Source organism: Poecilia latipinna, unplaced genomic scaffold (genome assembly GCF_001443285.1).
Source record: "Poecilia latipinna isolate Pla-1442-1.1 unplaced genomic scaffold, P_latipinna-1.0 Scaffold28, whole genome shotgun sequence".
Classification (NCBI taxonomy): domain Eukaryota; kingdom Metazoa; phylum Chordata; class Actinopteri; order Cyprinodontiformes; family Poeciliidae; genus Poecilia; species Poecilia latipinna.
In genome coordinates, this window is record NW_015112644.1 from 722,192 (window position 1) to 741,985 (window position 19,794).

At 38.9% G+C, this 19,794-nt stretch overlaps 4 protein-coding genes and 1 long non-coding RNA gene across 6 annotated transcripts in view; 3 read left to right on the forward strand and 2 right to left on the reverse strand.

Annotated features, from left to right (window-relative positions):
• LOC106951821 (probable palmitoyltransferase ZDHHC14) overlaps nucleotides 1-5,769 on the forward strand; it is a 29,428-nt gene extending 23,659 nt beyond the window's left edge. The window contains exon 8 of the mRNA XM_015039532.1: nucleotides 4,681-5,769. Within this exon, the coding sequence (XP_014895018.1) occupies nucleotides 4,681-5,145 (465 nt within the window). The 3' untranslated portion in view covers nucleotides 5,146-5,769. The remainder of the gene's footprint in view (nucleotides 1-4,680) is intronic.
• Nucleotides 1,712-4,240, reverse strand: LOC106951847 (uncharacterized). The gene is made up of 2 exons (XR_001425880.1): nucleotides 2,007-4,240; nucleotides 1,712-1,963 (listed from the first exon to the last, which is right to left on the reverse strand). It is a non-coding gene; the product is annotated as an uncharacterized LOC106951847 (long non-coding RNA).
• A 1,115-nt stretch (nucleotides 5,770-6,884) lies between the features above and the next one.
• lgals8b (galectin 8b) lies at nucleotides 6,885-11,188 on the reverse strand. Its single transcript, XM_015039545.1, has 8 exons — nucleotides 11,004-11,188; nucleotides 10,722-10,810; nucleotides 10,192-10,402; nucleotides 9,996-10,115; nucleotides 9,883-9,909; nucleotides 8,776-8,864; nucleotides 7,892-8,057; nucleotides 6,885-7,666 (listed from the first exon to the last, which is right to left on the reverse strand). The coding sequence occupies exons 1-8, from the start codon at nucleotides 11,040-11,042 to the stop codon at nucleotides 7,517-7,519; spliced, it is 891 nt and encodes a 296-aa protein (XP_014895031.1). The 5' UTR covers nucleotides 11,043-11,188; the 3' UTR covers nucleotides 6,885-7,516.
• A 511-nt stretch (nucleotides 11,189-11,699) lies between these two features.
• Nucleotides 11,700-14,857, forward strand: LOC106951863 (interferon alpha-inducible protein 27-like protein 2A). Of its 2 annotated transcripts, none has more exons than XM_015039595.1 (4): nucleotides 11,700-11,794; nucleotides 12,749-12,778; nucleotides 13,137-13,307; nucleotides 13,750-14,857. In XM_015039595.1, exons 1-4 carry the CDS (start codon nucleotides 11,785-11,787, stop codon nucleotides 13,947-13,949), a joined length of 411 nt encoding a protein of 136 aa, XP_014895081.1. In that variant the 5' UTR covers nucleotides 11,700-11,784; the 3' UTR covers nucleotides 13,950-14,857. The 2 variants fall into 2 exon arrangements, with proteins under 2 accessions (XP_014895081.1, XP_014895091.1); XM_015039605.1 differs by having other exon boundaries at nucleotides 12,749-12,771; nucleotides 13,133-13,307.
• A 464-nt stretch (nucleotides 14,858-15,321) lies between these two features.
• Nucleotides 15,322-19,794, forward strand: part of LOC106951854 (uncharacterized) — a 15,721-nt gene continuing 11,248 nt past the window's right edge. Inside the window, exons 1-7 of the mRNA XM_015039586.1 lie at nucleotides 15,322-15,592; nucleotides 16,292-16,843; nucleotides 17,012-17,075; nucleotides 18,085-18,189; nucleotides 18,833-18,859; nucleotides 19,161-19,330; nucleotides 19,718-19,794. Coding sequence (XP_014895072.1) covers nucleotides 16,529-16,843; nucleotides 17,012-17,075; nucleotides 18,085-18,189; nucleotides 18,833-18,859; nucleotides 19,161-19,330; nucleotides 19,718-19,794 — 758 coding nt within the window. The 5' untranslated portion in view covers nucleotides 15,322-15,592; nucleotides 16,292-16,528. The remainder of the gene's footprint in view (nucleotides 15,593-16,291; nucleotides 16,844-17,011; nucleotides 17,076-18,084; nucleotides 18,190-18,832; nucleotides 18,860-19,160; nucleotides 19,331-19,717) is intronic.

Sequence of the window (19,794 nt, forward strand, 5' to 3'; positions counted from 1 at the left end):
ATTTATGCATTCTTTCAATTCAAATTGATGCTCTACTTCGTGTTGAGCTATGACACAAATCCTAACGCAACACACTGAGGTTTGTGGGGGGAACATGACGACATTTCATAAAGGTGTTACTGGTTTTGGAGAACTCTAAGTACAGTAAAATGAGAAAACACTTCTAAGGCTACACACACTCTGTGTATTGTTCATAGCTAGATAATTAATTTATTGTTGAACCACACGTGTTTGGAGCCATGACTTTTTTCCCTAGTGTTTTACCTGATTTCTTGTTTTTAGTTGATATCACAAGGAAGGAGTGTGTTTGAGGTGTTGCCTTAAAAATGTCTATAGGTGTGCCTCTGATAAACTCACATAATTTGGATTATTTTATCAGTGACAACATCATCTGGGATTTTACAAGTTGTGTAAAGGTGGGTTAATTTTAGTGTGCAAGCAACAAGTTATCTCATTATTCTGGCATTTAGCAAATATAAATAATTTTGGGGATCTTAACTGACCGAAAACAGGAAAAGACGGGCTTAAATCCGAAGATGTTGCGCATTTTTTTTTTTTTTTTCCGAAACAACCCGAGATAATTTAAGCTACTTGTCCATATGTGGTTAATTTCTTTAAATAACCCACCACACAACGAACTCCACCCGTCTGTATTGCTCACATCAGAGAAAGTAAATCTAGTTGCTGTTTCTCTCTGGATTTAAATTGATGGTTTTGCTCTGGATTCCAGCGAGCAAGTCAGCAATAATTTCAGCTGAGTACGAGACGTTCAGTGTTGCTTGTAAATTAGGTCAACAGAAGCAGTGCTGAGTGTTTTTTTTTTGTTGTTTTTTTTTTCCCTGCCACCACGCTGAAAATCTCCACATTGCAGAGCGACATGAGCTGGAGAATGAGTCGGTCCATTGTGCTCCAAAAGTCAACAACCCTTTTCTTAAAAGTAGCGTCAGCCTGGGAGAATGCTTGGTGTTGTTCAGGCGACCTTGTGTCACTCTGACGCCTGAATGGAGGCAACCGGTGTTTACCTCACACATTGCAATCTCGCCGTTTCACTTCTCCCCACTGTGCACCACAGTCGTCCTCTTTGTTCTCGCCCAATCTTGACCTCGTCATACTTTATTTTACGCGAACGTGAGCCGTCTTAACGTCGGAAGTGTGCGTTGGGATGTAAGCCGAAGGTGCGTTCCCCTACGTTAATGCATCCAGAAATAACGGCCGTCTGTCCGCTACAGCTGGCCTGTAAACCTTGCGTCGCATTACAAAAGTTCTTATCAGTCATCCAGACAATTGTCCACTTCTGTTAGGTAACGCCAAGATGTGTTTGGAGCCAAGTAAACAAAGCGCATTTGTTCCCCTGTTTTTGTCGCATGTTGGGTTTGCCATTTTTCCCGGAGTTTCAAAACGCATCTAGATGTTTCCATTTGTCTGGCGATGAAAGCTCCGCTTCCTTGTGATGTGTTTTGTCTGCGATGCTGCTCAGAAGCCTGACAGCGTGCCATGCAGAGAGAGGCCTTTTAAGCTGTTGCTATGGTAACAATGGATAATATGAAGGCACGTCACACCTTGATAACAAACCCCTCCGGTCTGGATTCGCCTCAGTTGAGGAGAAGCCTCAGCACATCTTTGTGTCGCCGTCTGAACGTTGACTCGTCTCTAATAAGATAGAATCTAAACATCTATGAGCTCTGAGTGGGATGGAAATAAACTGTTGTTGAAATCATGATGCAGTTTTTACCCTTCTTCGTTTCTCTTCCTCTCACACCCAGAGACCAGTGTGGTCAACCACTATTTCCGTGTTGATCATTTCACCATAAGAGACTGTTAAACCCACATCATTTTCAGTTTTACCACCCAATTTCCTTCCTTCAGTTGCATGACTTTTTCTTTCTCGTAATAACAGCTCAGATCTTTAGTGAAACAAAACGTCTCTCAGTTTTTAATCCTGGTTTCTTGCTCAGGCTGGACTCTATAAAGTGTTTACCTCCCAATAGGAGATAAACACTTCTGACTTGTGAGGTTTGTCTCATATTGAGACCTTTCTAAATTGAGTAGATTAGAATAATAATTCTAATTAAATGGAGGCAAGTTATTAATACTAGGTCTTAAATTATATTTGTAGAAACATTGAATTTGTATATCTGTAAGGAAAAATAACAAATTTAAAAAGCAAATTTCATGGTTTCTAGTTCTGGCAGAGGTATATGGATGTTCTGCTGTGAGAATGAAGGAAACAAAAATTCATTCCCAGAAATGCAGCTTTCTCCACTGCTGCTAAAACTGATTTATTGAATGTTTTAGGCAATTAAAATCAACATAGTCGTCTTACATTATTCACCACTGCATTATTAGTTCAGTTAATTTAATTAAAATTGGTCTGATTTCAAAACCTTGTAATAATAGCTCTGAAGTGTGAACATCTGACTTGTCGCATCATATTTTTTGCCATTTTTTCTTTTTCTTTTTTATTCTCAGTGAAATTTATTGGTGGTATTAATTCCTCAAAGCCCATAAGATACAGCAACAAATAAACATGTCAAAGGGATTTTATTGCTGAGTATGTTGTCTTTCTCAAACCCTCTCAAGAGAATTTATATACAAGGTTTGGCTTGAAAGTCTTTTACAGATTTTAATAAGATGTATGAATCTGATCAAGCTTACTATGTAAAAGGAGTTGAAGTAAAAGAAATGCAGCCACATGCCAGAGCTTTAAAATGGCAACATACCTCTGCAGAATATATTATACTTACTATTAATATGGAGATCTTTAATTTAGAATAGATAAAAACAAATTAAATCTTCACCAGAAACCTTTGGAATGCAGTTTTTAAGTGATCTTTTCAAATGAATACCTTGGATCTCAACTTACGACTCTGAAGCAATCGGACGCATCACAACGATCTATGAGGAAGCAAAAATAAATACTGAGAAATGAATGACATGCTGCAGTCTCACTTTGCCGTTTTCTAAGGGTAATCGGTGAAACTGGGTGTAGTCGGGATGCAGAGTAGAACCATAACTAGAAGCTTAAGTTCTTAAGTATAAACGTTTGTTGTCGTCATGGCTGCGTGTCGGCAAACCAAAACACATTTTCTCTGGATCACCTGCGGTTCAAGGCTGGTCTGAGCAGTCTTGTCTCTTCTTGTTCTGTTGATTCCTTCTAAGGGCAAGTGCTGAGGCGCTTGGTTAATATTGTTTTTAAGGAAAGTAAAACTAAGTGATGTTTGACTTTCTTTTTTTTTTTTTTCCTTTTGCTACTTAAAGGTGCGAACACGGCAGACTGAGGTGTCTGTATTGCACGCAGGACGCGGCACTTTTCATAACATTAAAAACCACAAACTTGCCTGCATTTTGTTTGGATTTCATGTGTGAAGAAAAACACAAAGCATAGTCCATAATTGTGTAGGGAATAAACAAATGTACATGGCTGTGTCAATTTTTTAACATATAAAAATCCAAATACTGTGAGGTCCATTTGTTTTCCACTCACTGTTGAAAAATAAATGAACACTGACCTATTGCTAACATAATAGCCACAGGTACTTTTGGGGTATATCTTCATCAATTTGCACATTGGAGCTGAAATTGTTGCCCGTTGTGTCTGTACTTTGACAAGAACTATGAACATGCTTTGATCTAAACCACTCTGTTGTAGTTCTGGGTACTTCTTCAAAAGCTTCCCTGCAGAACTAAATCTTCCGTAGCATCTAACACTTTATTCCCTGCGACGTGCAGTGTTTATTTTCCCTACGTACAGCAGGGATTTTGTATATAGGCTAAAAAAAATCAGTTTCTGTTTCTCTTAATGAAGCTCTTCTTGCTAAGCCTCTAAGTTTATGTTGATGCCCAATTTAAGATGCCGTGCTCTGTCTAGATGATTGAGCAAAGCTCTGAGAGATTCAGAGATTGGGATGTTGTTTTTAAAAACTCCTCCACAGCTTTATTCCTGACCTGCTATGTGCCTCGGTCTTTTTGCAACATAGATGAGTTCTGAAACTTGCTCTGGATTTAATTTTGGGAACATCAGAGTAAATGGAGGTGAATTTAATTTTGAAAAACATTTTTAAAAACCTTGTATTCCTTTTCTTCTAGTTCACAACAATGTACAAGTTTGTTGGTGAAAATCCCAGTTAAATCCATCTGACTACAACATGTGAAAACTTATAAGAGCCATGAATAGAGATGTTATTGAGAGGGAAAAAGAACAAGTTTCATTTGTTTTGGAGTCACAAGTGTCATCTGTTCTTTTTAGGTGACATGTGACATTGAGACAGAAAGGTGAGCAGTTGAGGCCCGACCTTTGCTCTTTTCGTCAGAAGGTCTCTGGGAGTGCTGTGGGATGAAGGGTTGTCACCTTTGCTCAGCTGATGATTACACTCTGGTGATAACTAGTTGTTGGGCTTTAAGCTAATTCTGTGACAAAGTTGAAGTCTTAAGCCAGACCGATACGTTACAGATAAATAAGCCATGAAGTGGGAATCGAGTGGCTCTGTCTTTGTGGTTTCTCTTTTGTGTTTTCTGCATTTCTAACTACTAACATTTATTTCTCTTTCTCCCTCTTATCCAATCACCTCCCCCTTCATGTTCTGCTTTTCTTTATTTCTCCTGTCATCTGTCTGGTGTCTTGTCTGTGCGTTGTACACCCCCGCCACTCCCTTGCATGTCGCCGTTTTGTTTTTCCCTCAGTGTGATCAAGACCAGTGCATTCAGAGCACCAAATATGTTTTGCAGGCTGCCACCACCCCCCTCCTACAGCAGCATAGCAGCGAGCCAGTCATCATAACGTCTTCCCCTGAAAACGGGACGTCTCTGCCCGCCCGGGCCTCCCTTACCCTGGGCGGGCCTTGCTCCTCGCTGCCCCTCGGCCAGCCGACCCCGCCGACGTCCACCCCCAGCCTGAGCTGCCACGAGGCCACAGACATGCTGCCGATCCACGGACACGCACTAAACCACACCCACCCCCTCCAGGAGCAGGCAGCGCTCCACCACTATCTCACGCCAGAGGAAGTGCCGTCGCCACCGGGCATGCTACACTGCGGCAGCCCGCTGGGCCACAGCCACACCGTGCAGACCAGTTTCTACAACCCGGCCAGCCAAGACTCGCTACACGAGGACTCGGTCAGGGGGTTGGTGAAGCTCAGCTCTGTCTGACAGTGGGATATATAAACCCAACTCCTTCTGAAGACTTAAAACTCTCCTGAGCTGCTTTGGTATTGGCTGACTCCCTCATGAGTTACAGACTCCAGCTGCTAGAAACTGTGTTGAAGCTATCTGAAGTGAAGAAAAACGTGTTCTCAGCCATCATGTTGCCAAACCTGTCTGCTGGAACTGTGAGAGAAAAGTTACAGTTTGTGTGCGACCACTCAGAGATAAACTGTTGGGTTTATTTTGTACTTCAAGGGAAGATTAGACAACTTTAATTTGATAATCTGCAAACTGGACTTTGCTTTTCGAAGCGGTATCTACGTCTGTAAGCCATTTCGAGCAAAAACAAAAGGAACTGATTCAACACTTCAGGTCTGAAAGCTGCATTTCTGCCACTGGATTGGACCGGATTTTTGTTAAATATAATTGAACCGACTTGCCTGTTGCTGATCTGACCATGTCTCCTGCCTTTATTTTCAGCATTGTGATGGTTTTTGTCATTATGTTGCATATCATCCTGCTTTTTCTATGTAAAAGAAATCAAAGACTGTTGTACTGTACCATAGTTACTACAACTCTTACAAATTATATTTCCTGTGGATATTAATAAAACACCAACTTTTTACCAGATTCTGGTGCATATAAATTGAAAGCATGAGTGTGTATGGTGAGCTCGTCTTGTGCCCACTGTCTGCGATCATTTTCCAGTAGTTTCCAGAGGAAGGTAAAAACGGTTATTAGCTCTCTGCTGCCACTTTGTGGTTGATCAGACGTACTGCAGGTAACTGCGTTGTTTGTATCAGCAGGGTTAAATATAGAGATGTTCCCTTTCAGCTCAGGATCTAACCTCAGGATCAGTGAGTATGTCTTGTCTGCTGCGTGTAGATCTGTTGGCTCTCCTCTCTGGTTGTTCTGCTTTCTGGAGAAGTTTGAAACTGATTTAAGTTATTTTTTCCCAGGTGTGGTACATGGACAGAGCAGCGAGAACGATTTTTATGTCCTGACACGCTTTCTAAACGTTATAACCTTTGTTCCACTTTAATTCTTCCATGTTTTTCATCCTTCATCACTTCTGTCTTCCAAACCAAAGAAATATGGATTTTCACCATTTCGCAGCCAGATCTGGATAAATATTTTTATCCCCATTCTTTATTCTCTCCCTTTGTCAAAATGTTGTGACCTCCCCTCCTTTATATATATGTATATATATATAATCATTTTCCTTTGTGCTTGTGGTCCCTCTTTGCCTTTCATCCTTGTATCCAGACATCCTTCCAGTTTCTAGATTTTCGATGTCCCATGTTAAAAACCTGCTATAATTTCATATTGAACATTTCATATTTTAAAATTGACAAAGGATTTAAGAACTTTCACACATTTTTTTTTTTTTTTTTGTAAAAAAAAATCTATTGTGTTCATCCTTCTTGTCCGTCCCTTTTCTGTCTTTCCTGTCTTCGGTGTTTGCAGGTTTCACGTTGAAGTCTGTGTTTCACAGTTAAATCTGCAGTTTTTCCAAAATCAACATTTCTGCTAGGCTGAGTTTAGAATTGGTTAGTAAACATGTATTAAGCTAAGCAATAAAGTAAGCAGTACAGAAACGTTCAGTCAAAGCAGAGAGCTGTGGAGTTCAATGATTCTGCATTTCACCTTAGACCTTCCAGTTTGTGGTAAAAGCACACAACTGAAGAGTTGTGCCGTTGTGTAGCAGCAGCTGTTCCTTATAAAGCTTAAACTCGAATACAAAATGTAAGTAAGACATTCAGTTGTCTTTTATTTATCAAAACATGGAGGATACAAGAGATATTTCTCTTCTTCACTACAGAAGGTAATACAGACAATCCAGAATTAATACTTTTAGAGATATATTAGATTTTGAATAGCCACCCTGGAGATTTACTACTGGCTGAGTTTTCACATGATCAGTCGTATGAAGTGAATCTGATATTTCTACAGAAATTAAACAAGTTTATTTGAAAAGGATAAAGAATGGGCTCTTTTAAATTAGAAAATTAGTTTTTTGATAAAATACCATTAATGAAATGTAAAATACAATCATGCACAATGATGGTGCAAAGATGAGATTTTTTTTCTGTATTGCACATTGCACCAAACAAAAAAAAACAAAAAAAAATGAATATCCACTGTCTCAGTTTAAGACCTGCATATAATTTAAATTATAAGCTAAGCTTAAGTGCTTAAATATGTGTGTCCAGTTTTCTGTCACCCATGAATCTGTCCAATCAGGACCACAAAGATGAACCTCATCAACCACAGTAACAGTGCTAGATTAGCTTAGACCTGAAATTCAAACCTGACGTCCATCGTGTGGGTCACTGTAAACTAACTGAACCCCGACCAACAACGCGTTGGCTTCGAGTCACCATAACTTCACATCATTGAGCTCCAGGTCTCCCATGATCTCCAGCTGGTCGATGCTGCTCAGGTCCTGCACCCGGTGCCTGAACTCGAACAGGTGCGACCCGTTCACTGCCAGCTTGAACTGATGGGGCTGACAGAGCAGGAGGATCTGGAGGGGGAGGAAATGTTGAGGAATGCTAATCCAGAATGCACCGAGGTGAAAGTTCAAAGATGGACTGACCAGAATTGGGACATTTTTTTTTTTCTGGTCAGTGAATGATTCTGTTTTAATTTGTAACATAAATGTGGTCAATGATGGCTCTTAAGATAAAAAAAAAATGGGAAAACTAGTTTGTGTGTCTCTAAAATCTTGAAAGTTGCTGGTTGCTCCTACCTCAAAGTATTCGCCCGGCGAGAAGGGAAAGAAGGGCAGCTCCCTCTCCTCCTGACCCCAGGATCCGTCCAGGTACGAGTTCCTGATGAACACGCCCGACTTCATCCGGGGGTTCAGATGGAGAGCGATGTTCTCCATCTTGCTGTTGCAGAGGTTGACGGTGAAACTGGAACAGAGGTAAAAATATTTATTTTTCTTTTACAGAACGTAATAGATATTAGATTTAGAAAAAAAAACATTATTCAAATAATACAGCTACATCACACAATTTGTATTATTCCATTCCCACCTGGTTAAAAGCTTAATTGGAAGATTGATTTAGTTTTTTCCCGTATCGGTTACAATCCCTGAACAGTAAAACAGTGATGTTTAATTTCACTAAATCAATCATTCAGCATCTTGCAGACGTTTTCATCAACCTTGAACTTTCTCATATTTTGTCATGTGACAACCACAAACATCAGTGGAAAACCCTCCTGCAGGCTGCTAAACTCATGAGGCTGTGGTTGATTTTCACCTTCTAGCAGAACAACGTCCCTAATTGAAGCATAATCGTGTGTTGGAATGGCCTAATCAAAGCCCAGACGTAGATCAAAATATGCACATGTTACAAGCCCTAAAAACTGATGCTGCAAAAAATGATTAAACTGAGCTTGAGCAACTTTGCGGTCAAACGTTTCAGTCTCTTGGATGTTCAAAGCAGACATACATGAAAAATACTTACAGCTGTCATTTTATTTGTTTACTATTTTCCTTCTGTGCAATTATAAACTGTTTCGTGTTTAACAAAGTCCCATTAAAACACATAAAATGTTAATAATTGTGATAAATGAAAAATACAAAAAATTATTTATATATTTGCATATTATTAATAGTTTGTTTACCTGTGAGGGTACATGCTGACCTGTCCTTTTATTGTGATGTGCTGTCCTGGGTTCAGTCCTTTGAGTATACTGCCTTTGTAGGGAAGACCCTGTAACAACAATGTTATTATTTTTCTCCAAGATTGTCACATGAGCTTCTATGACTGAGCTGTATACAGTAGTGCATATGGAAAGTATTCACAGCGCTTCATTTTATGTCACAGTCTTATTCCAAATTGTACTCATGCCTCAAAATCCTACATACCAAGGCTCCAATGTGACAATGTGGGAAAAAAAAAAAAAAAGTTTAAAAGGCTGTGAATTAATGTGATTTCTTGGTTTTATATTTTTTGCAAAAATCTCAAAAAGCACCACAGTGTCATAATGGGGTATTTGGTGTGTAGAATTTTTAGGCAACAGATTAATTTATTACAATTAGGAATAAGTTTGTAATGTAACAAATTAAGGCAAAACAACGCGTCCGCTATTTACACGTGGCAAAAATATAAAGTTATGGGCCTGTATTCTCAGAGTTTTAGGTTGAGTGACCGAGTCAGCTGCTGAGAGAGAGTTTGAGCGATGAGTCAACAGAAATTCCCATCTTAGTGAAGGATGTTTGATTGACCGCGTGACACTGTCTTCTACGGTTGATGCACACAAAACGACAAAATAGTGAAAATTAACCAATTACTGAGTTTAGACTAGGTTTTTTAAAACAATAGCATGATGATAAAACTTTGCAAAATTGAATTATTCACCACGCAACAACCACAGCAATTATAGCTTATTTACATCATCGTTACTTTGATTTGTAACAGCTTCTTGCCATGCTGGTTATTTTTACTACATCTATTTAATAATAAACCCTCAGCTGTCAGCAGTTTACTGTGACTGCCTGCTTGCCTGATCTGGTGAAACGACCATAAAATTAAGGAGTAAAGCTGTGTTTAGTCTTAGGATTCATTGAGAATACAGACCCAAATAAACTGTAATAAAATCTACAGCATGGTGAATAAGCATGGGTGACCACGGACCCATAAACATTCAGGACGTTTTTATTGCATCGTAAGAAAATTCTAACTTCATGGACCCGCTAAAAGAAAAAAAAAAAAAACTGAGGAAACTCACCAAATCACCTGACTCTGAGTATATTGCCTAAAAGAGAAAAAACGTGTTCAGAAGTGATTCAGAAGAAAAAGAGAGGAAAAAACAAACAAGAAAATTAGAAAGGAGTTAGTTACTGAGTTTGGGATATAGCCAATAGCGTGGACCCTGACATTCCCAGAAATAGAAAACGTGTCGACCCTGGTCAGAGGAGTTCTGTGTTTGTATTCCAGCAGGTGAGTACCATTTACTGCCACCTACAGGTAAAGCCAGACATTCAGTTAATTTATGTTCTTCAGCTACAGCACACAGGCTGGTGAAGGGCTGCTTCACCTTAAAGCCATTCTTGTGCACTAGAATGATGGTCTCGAAGGGGGCTCCGCGTTTGTAGGGCAGCTGGTGGAGCGTCTCCTCGTTACCCCACTCCTCCTGCAGCAGGGAGTTACAGACCACACAGGGGGAGTCACTGAAGCGAGGGCTGAAGTGGAGAGCGACGTCTGAGCGTGGTTTGGTGCTGCAGCCGCTTGACAGGTCCACCTGAAACCTGCAGAGAGGACGAACACACAAGTCAAGGTTAAAGTTATAAACACAGGCTCAGGAATATACATATTTAAACTTCTCAGTAGTGCCACAGGCTGATGGTGCCACGCTGCACTGATGCAGTAATTCATGCAACAGGAGCCTCATACTGAGTGCGTATACTCTCAACAGTGTGTCATCACACTTTTTAGTAGGCTGGCATACTTTTGTTGCAATTCCCCTTTTTTCTTAACTAAATCAAGTTTTCAAATATATTTTTAATTTATGCAACACAACAGACAGCTCTCCAAGTGCTATCTGCTCGGTTTGACTGGAAAAATCACCTGTCAGCTTCTGGTGGCACAGTCCCCTGGATGATGATGATCTCCCCTGGATGCAGGCCTCCAGGTATGGGACCAGTGTACGGGATCACCTAAAAGGGAAGGTAAAGTTAAAACCACTGCATCCACACTGACAGTCTGGCTTCTGCTTAATATCTGAGAGCTAAAACATCCCTCAGATGCGAGACAGATTAATCAAATGAGAATGGCAGCGGCTTAAGCTGAGAAATTACGAGAGTTCATTAGGAACGGCTGTGAACATCAACATTAAGCGAAACCTCTTACCGGATCCAGAACGGTGCGTTTTGCATTGGCCACAGACATCGAGCCCCGGGTGTCCTGACAAGCTGCAGCGGGTGACGGACAGCTGACAGTCGGTGGTTTCTGCAGCAAACAGCGGCAGCTTTGGGCTCTGCTGCGCTACCAGCTGACGGTACCAGTGGCCATATTTACTCCATCAACGAGCAGCGCATGCGCACAATCTACCATGTGATCAGGCTTACATATGAAAACAGCAGGTTTGTTTTTTTTCTGCTGTTTACTCATATTTATGAGTAAAACAACATATATGTTCAACTCCTGCTCCTCAGAAAACCACACATACACGTTAAAATAATCTGAATGTGTGCTAAAAGTTTGACGCAAGTTCCTTTGCAGCCAAACAGTCAATAAAAAAGAAATAAGAATAAAAAAATGGGATATTATATTAGCAAAGGAGAGCGTGTCTCCTCTGTTTGTTTTTTTTTATTAGGATAACTAATATTTCAGTTGTATTTGAGAGCATTGGAAACGATCTAAAATAAATAAATGAAATTACCTGTTCATGCTAGATGGCTTTGTTATACATTTAACATTTTTTTAGAAAGTGTTTATTGTTCTACACTGAATAAAAATCAATGTAGACCTTTTATCCTCGACTAGCAACATGTTTTTGCTTTGTTTCAGAATTCCGAGTTGCATTGAATGCAACAAGAATTAGAGCAGTTGTCTCTAAAATAGCATTTGTCGGTTGCGAGAACAGGTTTCTCTGTCTGCTTGGAACAAACAGACTGTTTAAGAGCAATTCATGGGTGTTGGTAAGTGTGTTGAGTAGAATATACTTTATTCTTTGCAACGATATAGATACCTTATTTATTTGTCAGAAGTTGTTAGACTACTAATAGGGGCTCCAAGTGTTTTGAAGACGTGAGACGATCAGGACATGTATTGTACTCAGGTTCAGATTAGTGTAATAAATCTAGTTGTATATCTCACAATTTGTAATTTATCATTGTTTATTAAACTCTGAAAGCTGTGACTTTGTTAATATTCTGTCCTAAAATGCAGTTAGATGTGCCCTTTTTTTACCACCTGCCCCTTTAGTGGTCTCTGCACGGCCCTGTTGTATTGTATTGTGATATAAAAAATAGATTATTTTATAGTACATTATATTGCAATATAAAGGTGCAGTTCTGTGTCTCAAGATACAACTCCTGCTGTAGAGCACATGCTCAAGGTGTAAACTAACCCTTCAGTACAACATTTTACCTGAAGGTATTTTATTATTATTGCATTAATTTTGACTTATGGGATTTTCATGTGACAAAACAATTGTATTAAATTGTAGCAAATAAAATTTTGTTTAATTTGAACTTGACTGTTTTCTATGTATTTCAAATTGAGTTCAATCAAATTCAAAAAATACTTTGTTGATCCCAAAGGGAAATTAAATGTAGTTGTAACTCATATAATTAAGAAGTTATTGTATATTCTGATGGCTGTGGGCAGGAAAGATATCCTGTAGTTGTCTGTATTGTCTGTATTACTTTGAATTTGAAGAAGCCTCTGACTGAAGGCACTGTTTTTCATTGACAGTCTTCTGAAGAAGATTGTCAGGGTTATCCAGAATTTTCTTGTTATCATCTCCAGGGAACCAATTACACAGTTTATACAAAGATTCCTTATATAATTTATATTATCATACAATTTGTATATGAATCTATTATTATTTTGCTACACATTACATTGTCTATTTTCTTTTTCTTTTTTAGCACAAACTGCTGCCATCACAGGAGGAGCAGGTAGGTTTCAGATGCCCTGGTTTATCTATTTCTTCATGCCATAAGACAAATGGGGCTACGCATATATTATTTGCAATATGTAGTTTTGCAACCTTGTGAAAAAAAGTTATCATTTTAAGTTTGTCCATCTTTTAAAAGAAAAAAGTGTGAACGTCTGATTACAGGTGCAATGACAAAATCTTTTTTATATTTCATCCTGATGAGATGAGGACCTATCAAAGGTCACTCGGGATACATGTTACATTTAGAGCTTCCCTGAAATAAAGCACCAACTCTGTGTGGCTAATGATTTTCTTGGTGAACTCACAGGAATATCAGCATATATTCTAACATCAGTAATATGTGCTTTTGCATGCAGTAGGAGCAGTGGGTATAGTGCTCATGGCCCCTGTGGCCTTGAGCGCCATCGGCTTCACCTCAGCTGGGATAGCAGCGGGCTCCTACGCTGCAAAGATGATGTCGGCTGCTGCCACTGCTAACGGAGGCGGGGTGGCAGCAGGAAGCCTGGTGGCGATTCTACAATCTGCAGGTACCTAACGCTGTAGTCAACGCTAGTTGACTTGACTCTAGTTTTAAGAGTTTTGCTTGCCATTTTAGAAAAGATAAAATACAGTTCTGCTCAAAATAGTAGCTACTTTTCAAGTAGTAGTAGCAAACAGAAGTGATTTATTTCATAAAACTTTATACAGTTGTTAACACTCCCTTATCTCTTAATGTGTTTGTTAATATTGCACTTTTTTCCAGCATCCAAAGATAAGGAAGCAGCACATTTCTTCTTGTTCACATCAAAAGGGGAACATTTGAAATTTACATTGGCATTGATAAGGCTGATCACACTACTATGTTTACTGTAACCTGACTTCAGCTTCCCAAACTGCTTAAAAAAAAAAGAAACCCTAGAGCTTATGTTTTTTTCCCCTTACATCTTCAATAATCCTGTTTGGTTAGTGTATGCGTCTTTTTTCATGCAGGTGCATCCGGTTTTACAGCGTCCGCCAACACGGTTCTGGCCAGCATTGGAAGTGCTCTTGGAACCTGTGTTGGAGCTGCAGTGGGATGGCTGTCAAACATCTTTCAGAAACGAAACGAACAAAAAAGAAGGGAGGAAGCGATGGCAGTCGTTCTGTTTGGCATCGCTGCAGGAGCTTTATTTATGTGGTCAAAACACTAATTATTATTTTTGCTTTCTCAGTATCGGTGACCTCATGTTATACATTTCATCCCATTTCTGCTTCATTGGTGCTCCAGTTAAACAAAATAAGACAAAACCCAACTTTCATTAAATTCTTTACAGAAGGTTTAAAATATATTAATACCCTGTGATACATCAATACAAAGCATAGTTGTGAAATAGAAGAAACATGATTCATGGATTTCCAATTGGCTACACCGTAAAACTAAATTTGTATCCACTCCCCTCTTGGTCTGTAATTTTTTTTCTTGAACTGCCTTTCACTGCAGATTTGAAATTACTTTTTGATTTTGATTTTTTTCAGTTGAAACCAGAAGTTTACACGTAGCAAATAAGTATATGTAAACTTCTGGTTTCAACTGTAAATGGAATCTTTAAGGAAAATAATCCCCTACTACCTGAATAAAGAAAATATGTATTCTGGTAAATGGTACGGAGTGTCGTGTAAAGTGGAGTTTGGCCTCCCTGAAGTCCAGATTTAAAGAGTACTTAAAAATTGATCTGTTGAAATAGCAAAAGGTTATGTGAAATTTGGAAATGTCATTTTGACTGGCCTACAGTTTAAAAGGACTGTGAAGCAGCACTACTTATTGGTAATTGTCACAATAATCAGCAATCATGTTTAATGTGTTTGCGAATTAGAAACGACCACACCACTACAAGTCAACAGCCTTCATTAAACTCTGATCAACTTCAAAGTTGATCAGAGTTTAATGAATGTGTCTCAAGTAGATGGTAGAGGAAAGGTTGGGAAAAGAGGAAGTGAAAGGACAAAAACACAACAGGAGTTATTTAACACATTGATGCACCACTGAATTTTGAAACAGCATTATTTGGATTTGCTTTTCCAATAAAATTTGCAAAAAAATTCCTGAATAAAACTGGTTAAAAAAAACAAGGCATATGATTGAATTTTGTGTCATTGTCGCTCAAATACTCATAATGATGCCTATTAATATCAGTTGTAACAGTTACATTTACTTGAGTAATTTTTTGAAAGACATTTACTTTTAGGAGCAATTTTAATAAACTTACTTTTAATTTTGTAAAAATTTCTACATAATCTACTCTTATAAGGAACTTCATTTGATAATTTGATAAAAAATATAAAGCTAACTTCATACGTTTAGTTCTTATGATTATGTCATTAAACATTAAGTCTTATGATTAGTTCAATTCAGTATTTGAGTTTTACGGAAAACTTTTTTATGACTGAAAAATTTCTTGGACGGCTACTTTTTACTTTCTCTTGAATAAAAATATGTTGAATTAGTTTCGGACGCTCCACCTCTGTGCTCAGGAAATCGAAACTCAGACAAACCGAAGTAGCAGTCATTTTTAGACGTTGGCTTCTTTATGATGCGTTCAATGGCAATCGGGAGCTCGGTTCTTTTAGTTCCTGTTTTTAACATTCCTGTAAGTTAACGGACTTTTATCACGTCGTAGTCCGACTTTCGAGGTTTAGTGAATGGAGCAACCATATTTGTTTGGTTTTCTCACGCAGGGAGCAGCACAATAAAACGTCAGTAGCAGCACATATGACTGTGCGAGTATTTATGTCTGTGAGAAGCTGACGTTCAGCTTATTAGACTGCAGCCGGAAATAAGAACTGTCTCATGAGGGTGAGTACATCTAAAGTTTAGAAGAGATCTAAATCTGTCTAAATAACTGGTTTGATCGGTCCATTTTTGTAAGTTTTATATGTTGGTGTTGTGAAGAAGAGAATTGAGATATTTATTTAGAATAGATGGTTCAACTCAAGGCACCAAAATAAGCTGATTTTATTCCCGTGAACTTAACCAAGGCATAAACGAATTTATCTATTTACCGCTAAGTGTTAATAGACTTCTGTTTGTGTCATTCCGATGCCTCTGCTAAGCATTCTTTCAAGCTTAGCACAGGCACGGTGATTTTACATACTGACATAACTTAATTCACTTCAAAAATACTTTCTTTATCGCAAAGGGTAATTAAATCTCCTAACTCGTATCATCCAGCAATTTAGTCTTGTATAGTAAATGTAATACCCTGTCTCTGTTAAATTATTTTAATTTAAGGTTAATTGATACTGATTTTCGTTTGTAAAATATAATTTTGATGTTTATAGTTTATCCAGCAGTCACCCAATGGCTGCTGGAGATGGGCTTTAGCCCATTGCAAAATCATGCAACTAGGTGTTGTACTTTCAATTTTAATTATTTCTTCTTTTTCTTGTGTTTAGATTTTCTTTTTTGCAAGTAATGAGCACTCAGGACCTTGTTTGGTGTACTATGCATAGAAAGTGCGCCTCAGAATAAACAAGTTCTCTCTGTGATCCACAGTGTGTTCGGTGTATTGGCTACACAGTCCACAGTCCTCTCTTGCCACTGTGCTGCTTGGTACTGGTCCAGATATCCCCTAGGTTTGGCAGCAGTAATAACTGGGGTCTCGTCCGAGATTTTGAGTCTCCTGTTGTGAGAGGTTGGCACTGAGACAATAGGAGACGGTTGATGAAACTTCAGGAAAGGCTGCATTGAATATATCATCCAGTGACCTGAAGCAATCTGTGAGACGTCAACATGGCCAACAGCACTCAACGGCAAGCACTGATATTCAGCCTCCAGAAAAAGCTTTTTTCTTTGAGGAGAGATCAACTACAAGTGATTGCGTCTTTAATTGATGATGGTCCCGCGAATAACCTTGATGTTTTAAGTGTTCCAGAACTGTACAACCTGATTGTTGACTTCATCAGAAGTGAAAAACTGAGCTCATTGAAGGATGAAGGCATGACCCAGCTGCTTCTCTTGGATGACCTGATTAGTGACCTGCTTGCCTCTAAAGATGGTGCAGCTGGAGATGACCCAACCACACCTCTAAGAACACATGATGCATCAGCCAGTCAGTCTGGATCCCCTAATCCCAACTATTCAGACCGGGAATCAGCTCCTCCTGATACAGACATTCCCTTGAGGCCAACACATACAGCCAACAATGTCAGTACTCAATCACCTGCGCACCTGGACAGTGACACTCACACCCACATGTCCCAGACGGAGAGGGATGGCTCTCCAGCAAGTGCCTCCACTGCTGCAACACCAGCAGAATCACCTACAGTAAGAGAAAATGGTAAGAGGAGTCCCTGTTCTAGTGTGTGTGACCTGATTTTTTTTATTTTTGATTAAATAATGCTGCAACTTTGTTTCCCCTCAGAAACAGAGACTTTAGGCTTCATGGGGGACAAGTCTCTCTTACAGTATTTTAGTTCTGATGTGTCATACAGTGACCTATATAAACAAATAGATGAAGGTTTATTGAAACTGATAAATACACAATCCTTAAGACAATGAAACCCTGGTACATTCAAAAAGATGTTAACTTATAAGGTGAGCACTGATTAGCCGGAGAGGTTTCTCCACTCACATCAGATATAAAAATAGTTCTGAGACTCAAGTAACGTGAAGCAATTTATGTACAAATGTTCCCTTGGTCAGCCTACACTTCAGAACCAGCAATCAAGGCAGCACTAACATGGTTTCATTTTTGCGTGAAAATATGGGGTGTTACTGTACTTTTCTTCGTGGCCCACTTTCAAAACTAGGAAATCTGTTTTCACATTTAACAAAAAGAAAATGCTCTCCAAAAGTTGCATGAAATTAGAAATTTTTGTTCTAATGAAGTTCTTGATAATATATGTCTTTTACATTTATGTTTTTTCACTAGTGTTCAGATAAAGATTGTTTATCTATCTGAAAATAAACCAAGGAAAATAAACCACAGGAACAAACTAGGGTCTGTTCCTGTGGTTTACAGGAACAGAGGAAGTAACTCTTCCTCTGTTAAACCCCAGTCCTGAAGGGTCACTGCCCTGCAACCTTTAAATGTGCCTCTGCTGCACCACCCCTGAATAGAATAATTAGGTCATTAGGAAGGCTGTGGATAACTGATCTACACAAGAAGGAGGCAATTAAGCCATTTCATTCTAGTGTTTTGTACCTGTGGCAAATCTAAAAACTGCAGGACTGAGGACTGGAGTTTGACACCCCTGCTGTAAACAGAAGAGGGGTAATATCACAGAAAGGAACATATATTTGAAAGATTATGTCTCCCTCTGAATTAGACTTTTTTTCTCTTTTAGATCCTCAGAAGCAACAGGACCCACCAGCTCATGGCTCTGCTGAGATGGAGGGTCAGAGTCCTGCCGGTTCACCATCAGGAAATGGCAAACGAAACTTCTTCTCAGGTAGAGATACAAGTTGCACGATCTGGACCTTATCTCTATAAAAATATTGCTCAAGGAGGAAGTAATTTGCTCAGAGAAACCTTTACTATAACTGGTCAGATATTGTCCTACACTAAGGTAACAGGATCAAGTTATCTCCTACTACTTATTTATATTTTCACATTGACACATTATCATAATTCTTTATTAAAACAGAACTGATGGAAAATGTGTTGAAACTGGATAGATAATGTCTTTAATGCTGATGCTTGATGTAGATGGTCAGAAACTTTAAAAGACCGGACTGCAACAATAAAATCTGGCTGATTTAAGTATGCAAACTGAACCCCAAAATTATTCATACCCTATTAGATTAAGTTTTCAAAATTATTTTAATGAATCACAGTTATTTAAATTTTTTGAAAGGAGAAAGACATCTCACAGAAGATAATAAAACTCTACAAAAAAAATCGCTATTTTTGTTGTGTTTTTAATGCTGCTTTAAGGTAAAAACCATTAAGACAGTGTTTAGAGATTCACTGATCTGACTTTCTGTGGTCAGCACTGATTTCTGATGGAGGTAGAACTGCTGCTGATTAATACAGGTCAATCTATTTCTGGCCTCTGGTGAAAACTCACATTTTATGTTGGTGTTGTGTTTCAGGAAAATTATTCCTAGCAGGATCTGCAGGTATGACATTTTTTCTTCCTTTTATGCTTGTTATCTTGACATACTGAGATGTTCTCAGTATGACAGAAAATACAGCTGTGATTGTGTGATCAAAAAACATATGAAGTTTAGCACTGACCATAAATAGATCTTGCCACCTAGGCTGCAGAAACATTTTGGTTTGTTTTCTAAAATCAATGTTTTATTTTGTTTAGACAGTTTGTAATTTAACCACAGAGTAGACAAAATATATATAGTTGTCTTAACCTTCTTTTATTATACTTTAATAACATGTTTATGTCAAATATTTTTTTGTTCTAAGTCTTGGGGGGAATCGGTGCTGTGGCGCTGGCTCCTGTTGTTCTGGGGGCCGTTGGTTTCACCTCAGCTGGGATAGCAGCGGGCTCCTACGCTGCAAGCATGATGTCTGCTGCTGCTGTCGCCAACGGGGGTGGGGTGGCAGCAGGAAGCCTGGTGGCGATTCTACAATCTGCAGGTGCTTTGACTTGATTCTAGTTGTAGCTACTTAATTTACTTGCTGTAATAAAACAGGATAAAGTACAGTACTGTTCAAAATAGTAGCACTCCAACATCGTTCATGGGATTAGGTAATGTCCTTGATAGAAATTAGTCACTCCAGGTTGTTCATACGATGAAACATGATTAAATACTTGATTGAAGTAAACATATGAAGAGGTCCAAGAAACAAAAGAAGCTGTTGGTCTTCTGGTGTACTTTGAGTACTTGTTAAAAAAACGTGTTGGTTCAAGATTAGCATTAATTGCATGGAGTGAACAGCTCAATCCAGAGACTTGTTGAAGTCAGTTCATCCTGTACCCATCAGACCATCCCACATTTGACATTTCCTATTTCCTGCAGGTGCTGTTGGTCTCTCAGCGGCCGCCTCTACAGCTGTGGCTGGTGTTGGAGCTGGTGTTGGAGCTGGTGTTGGAGCT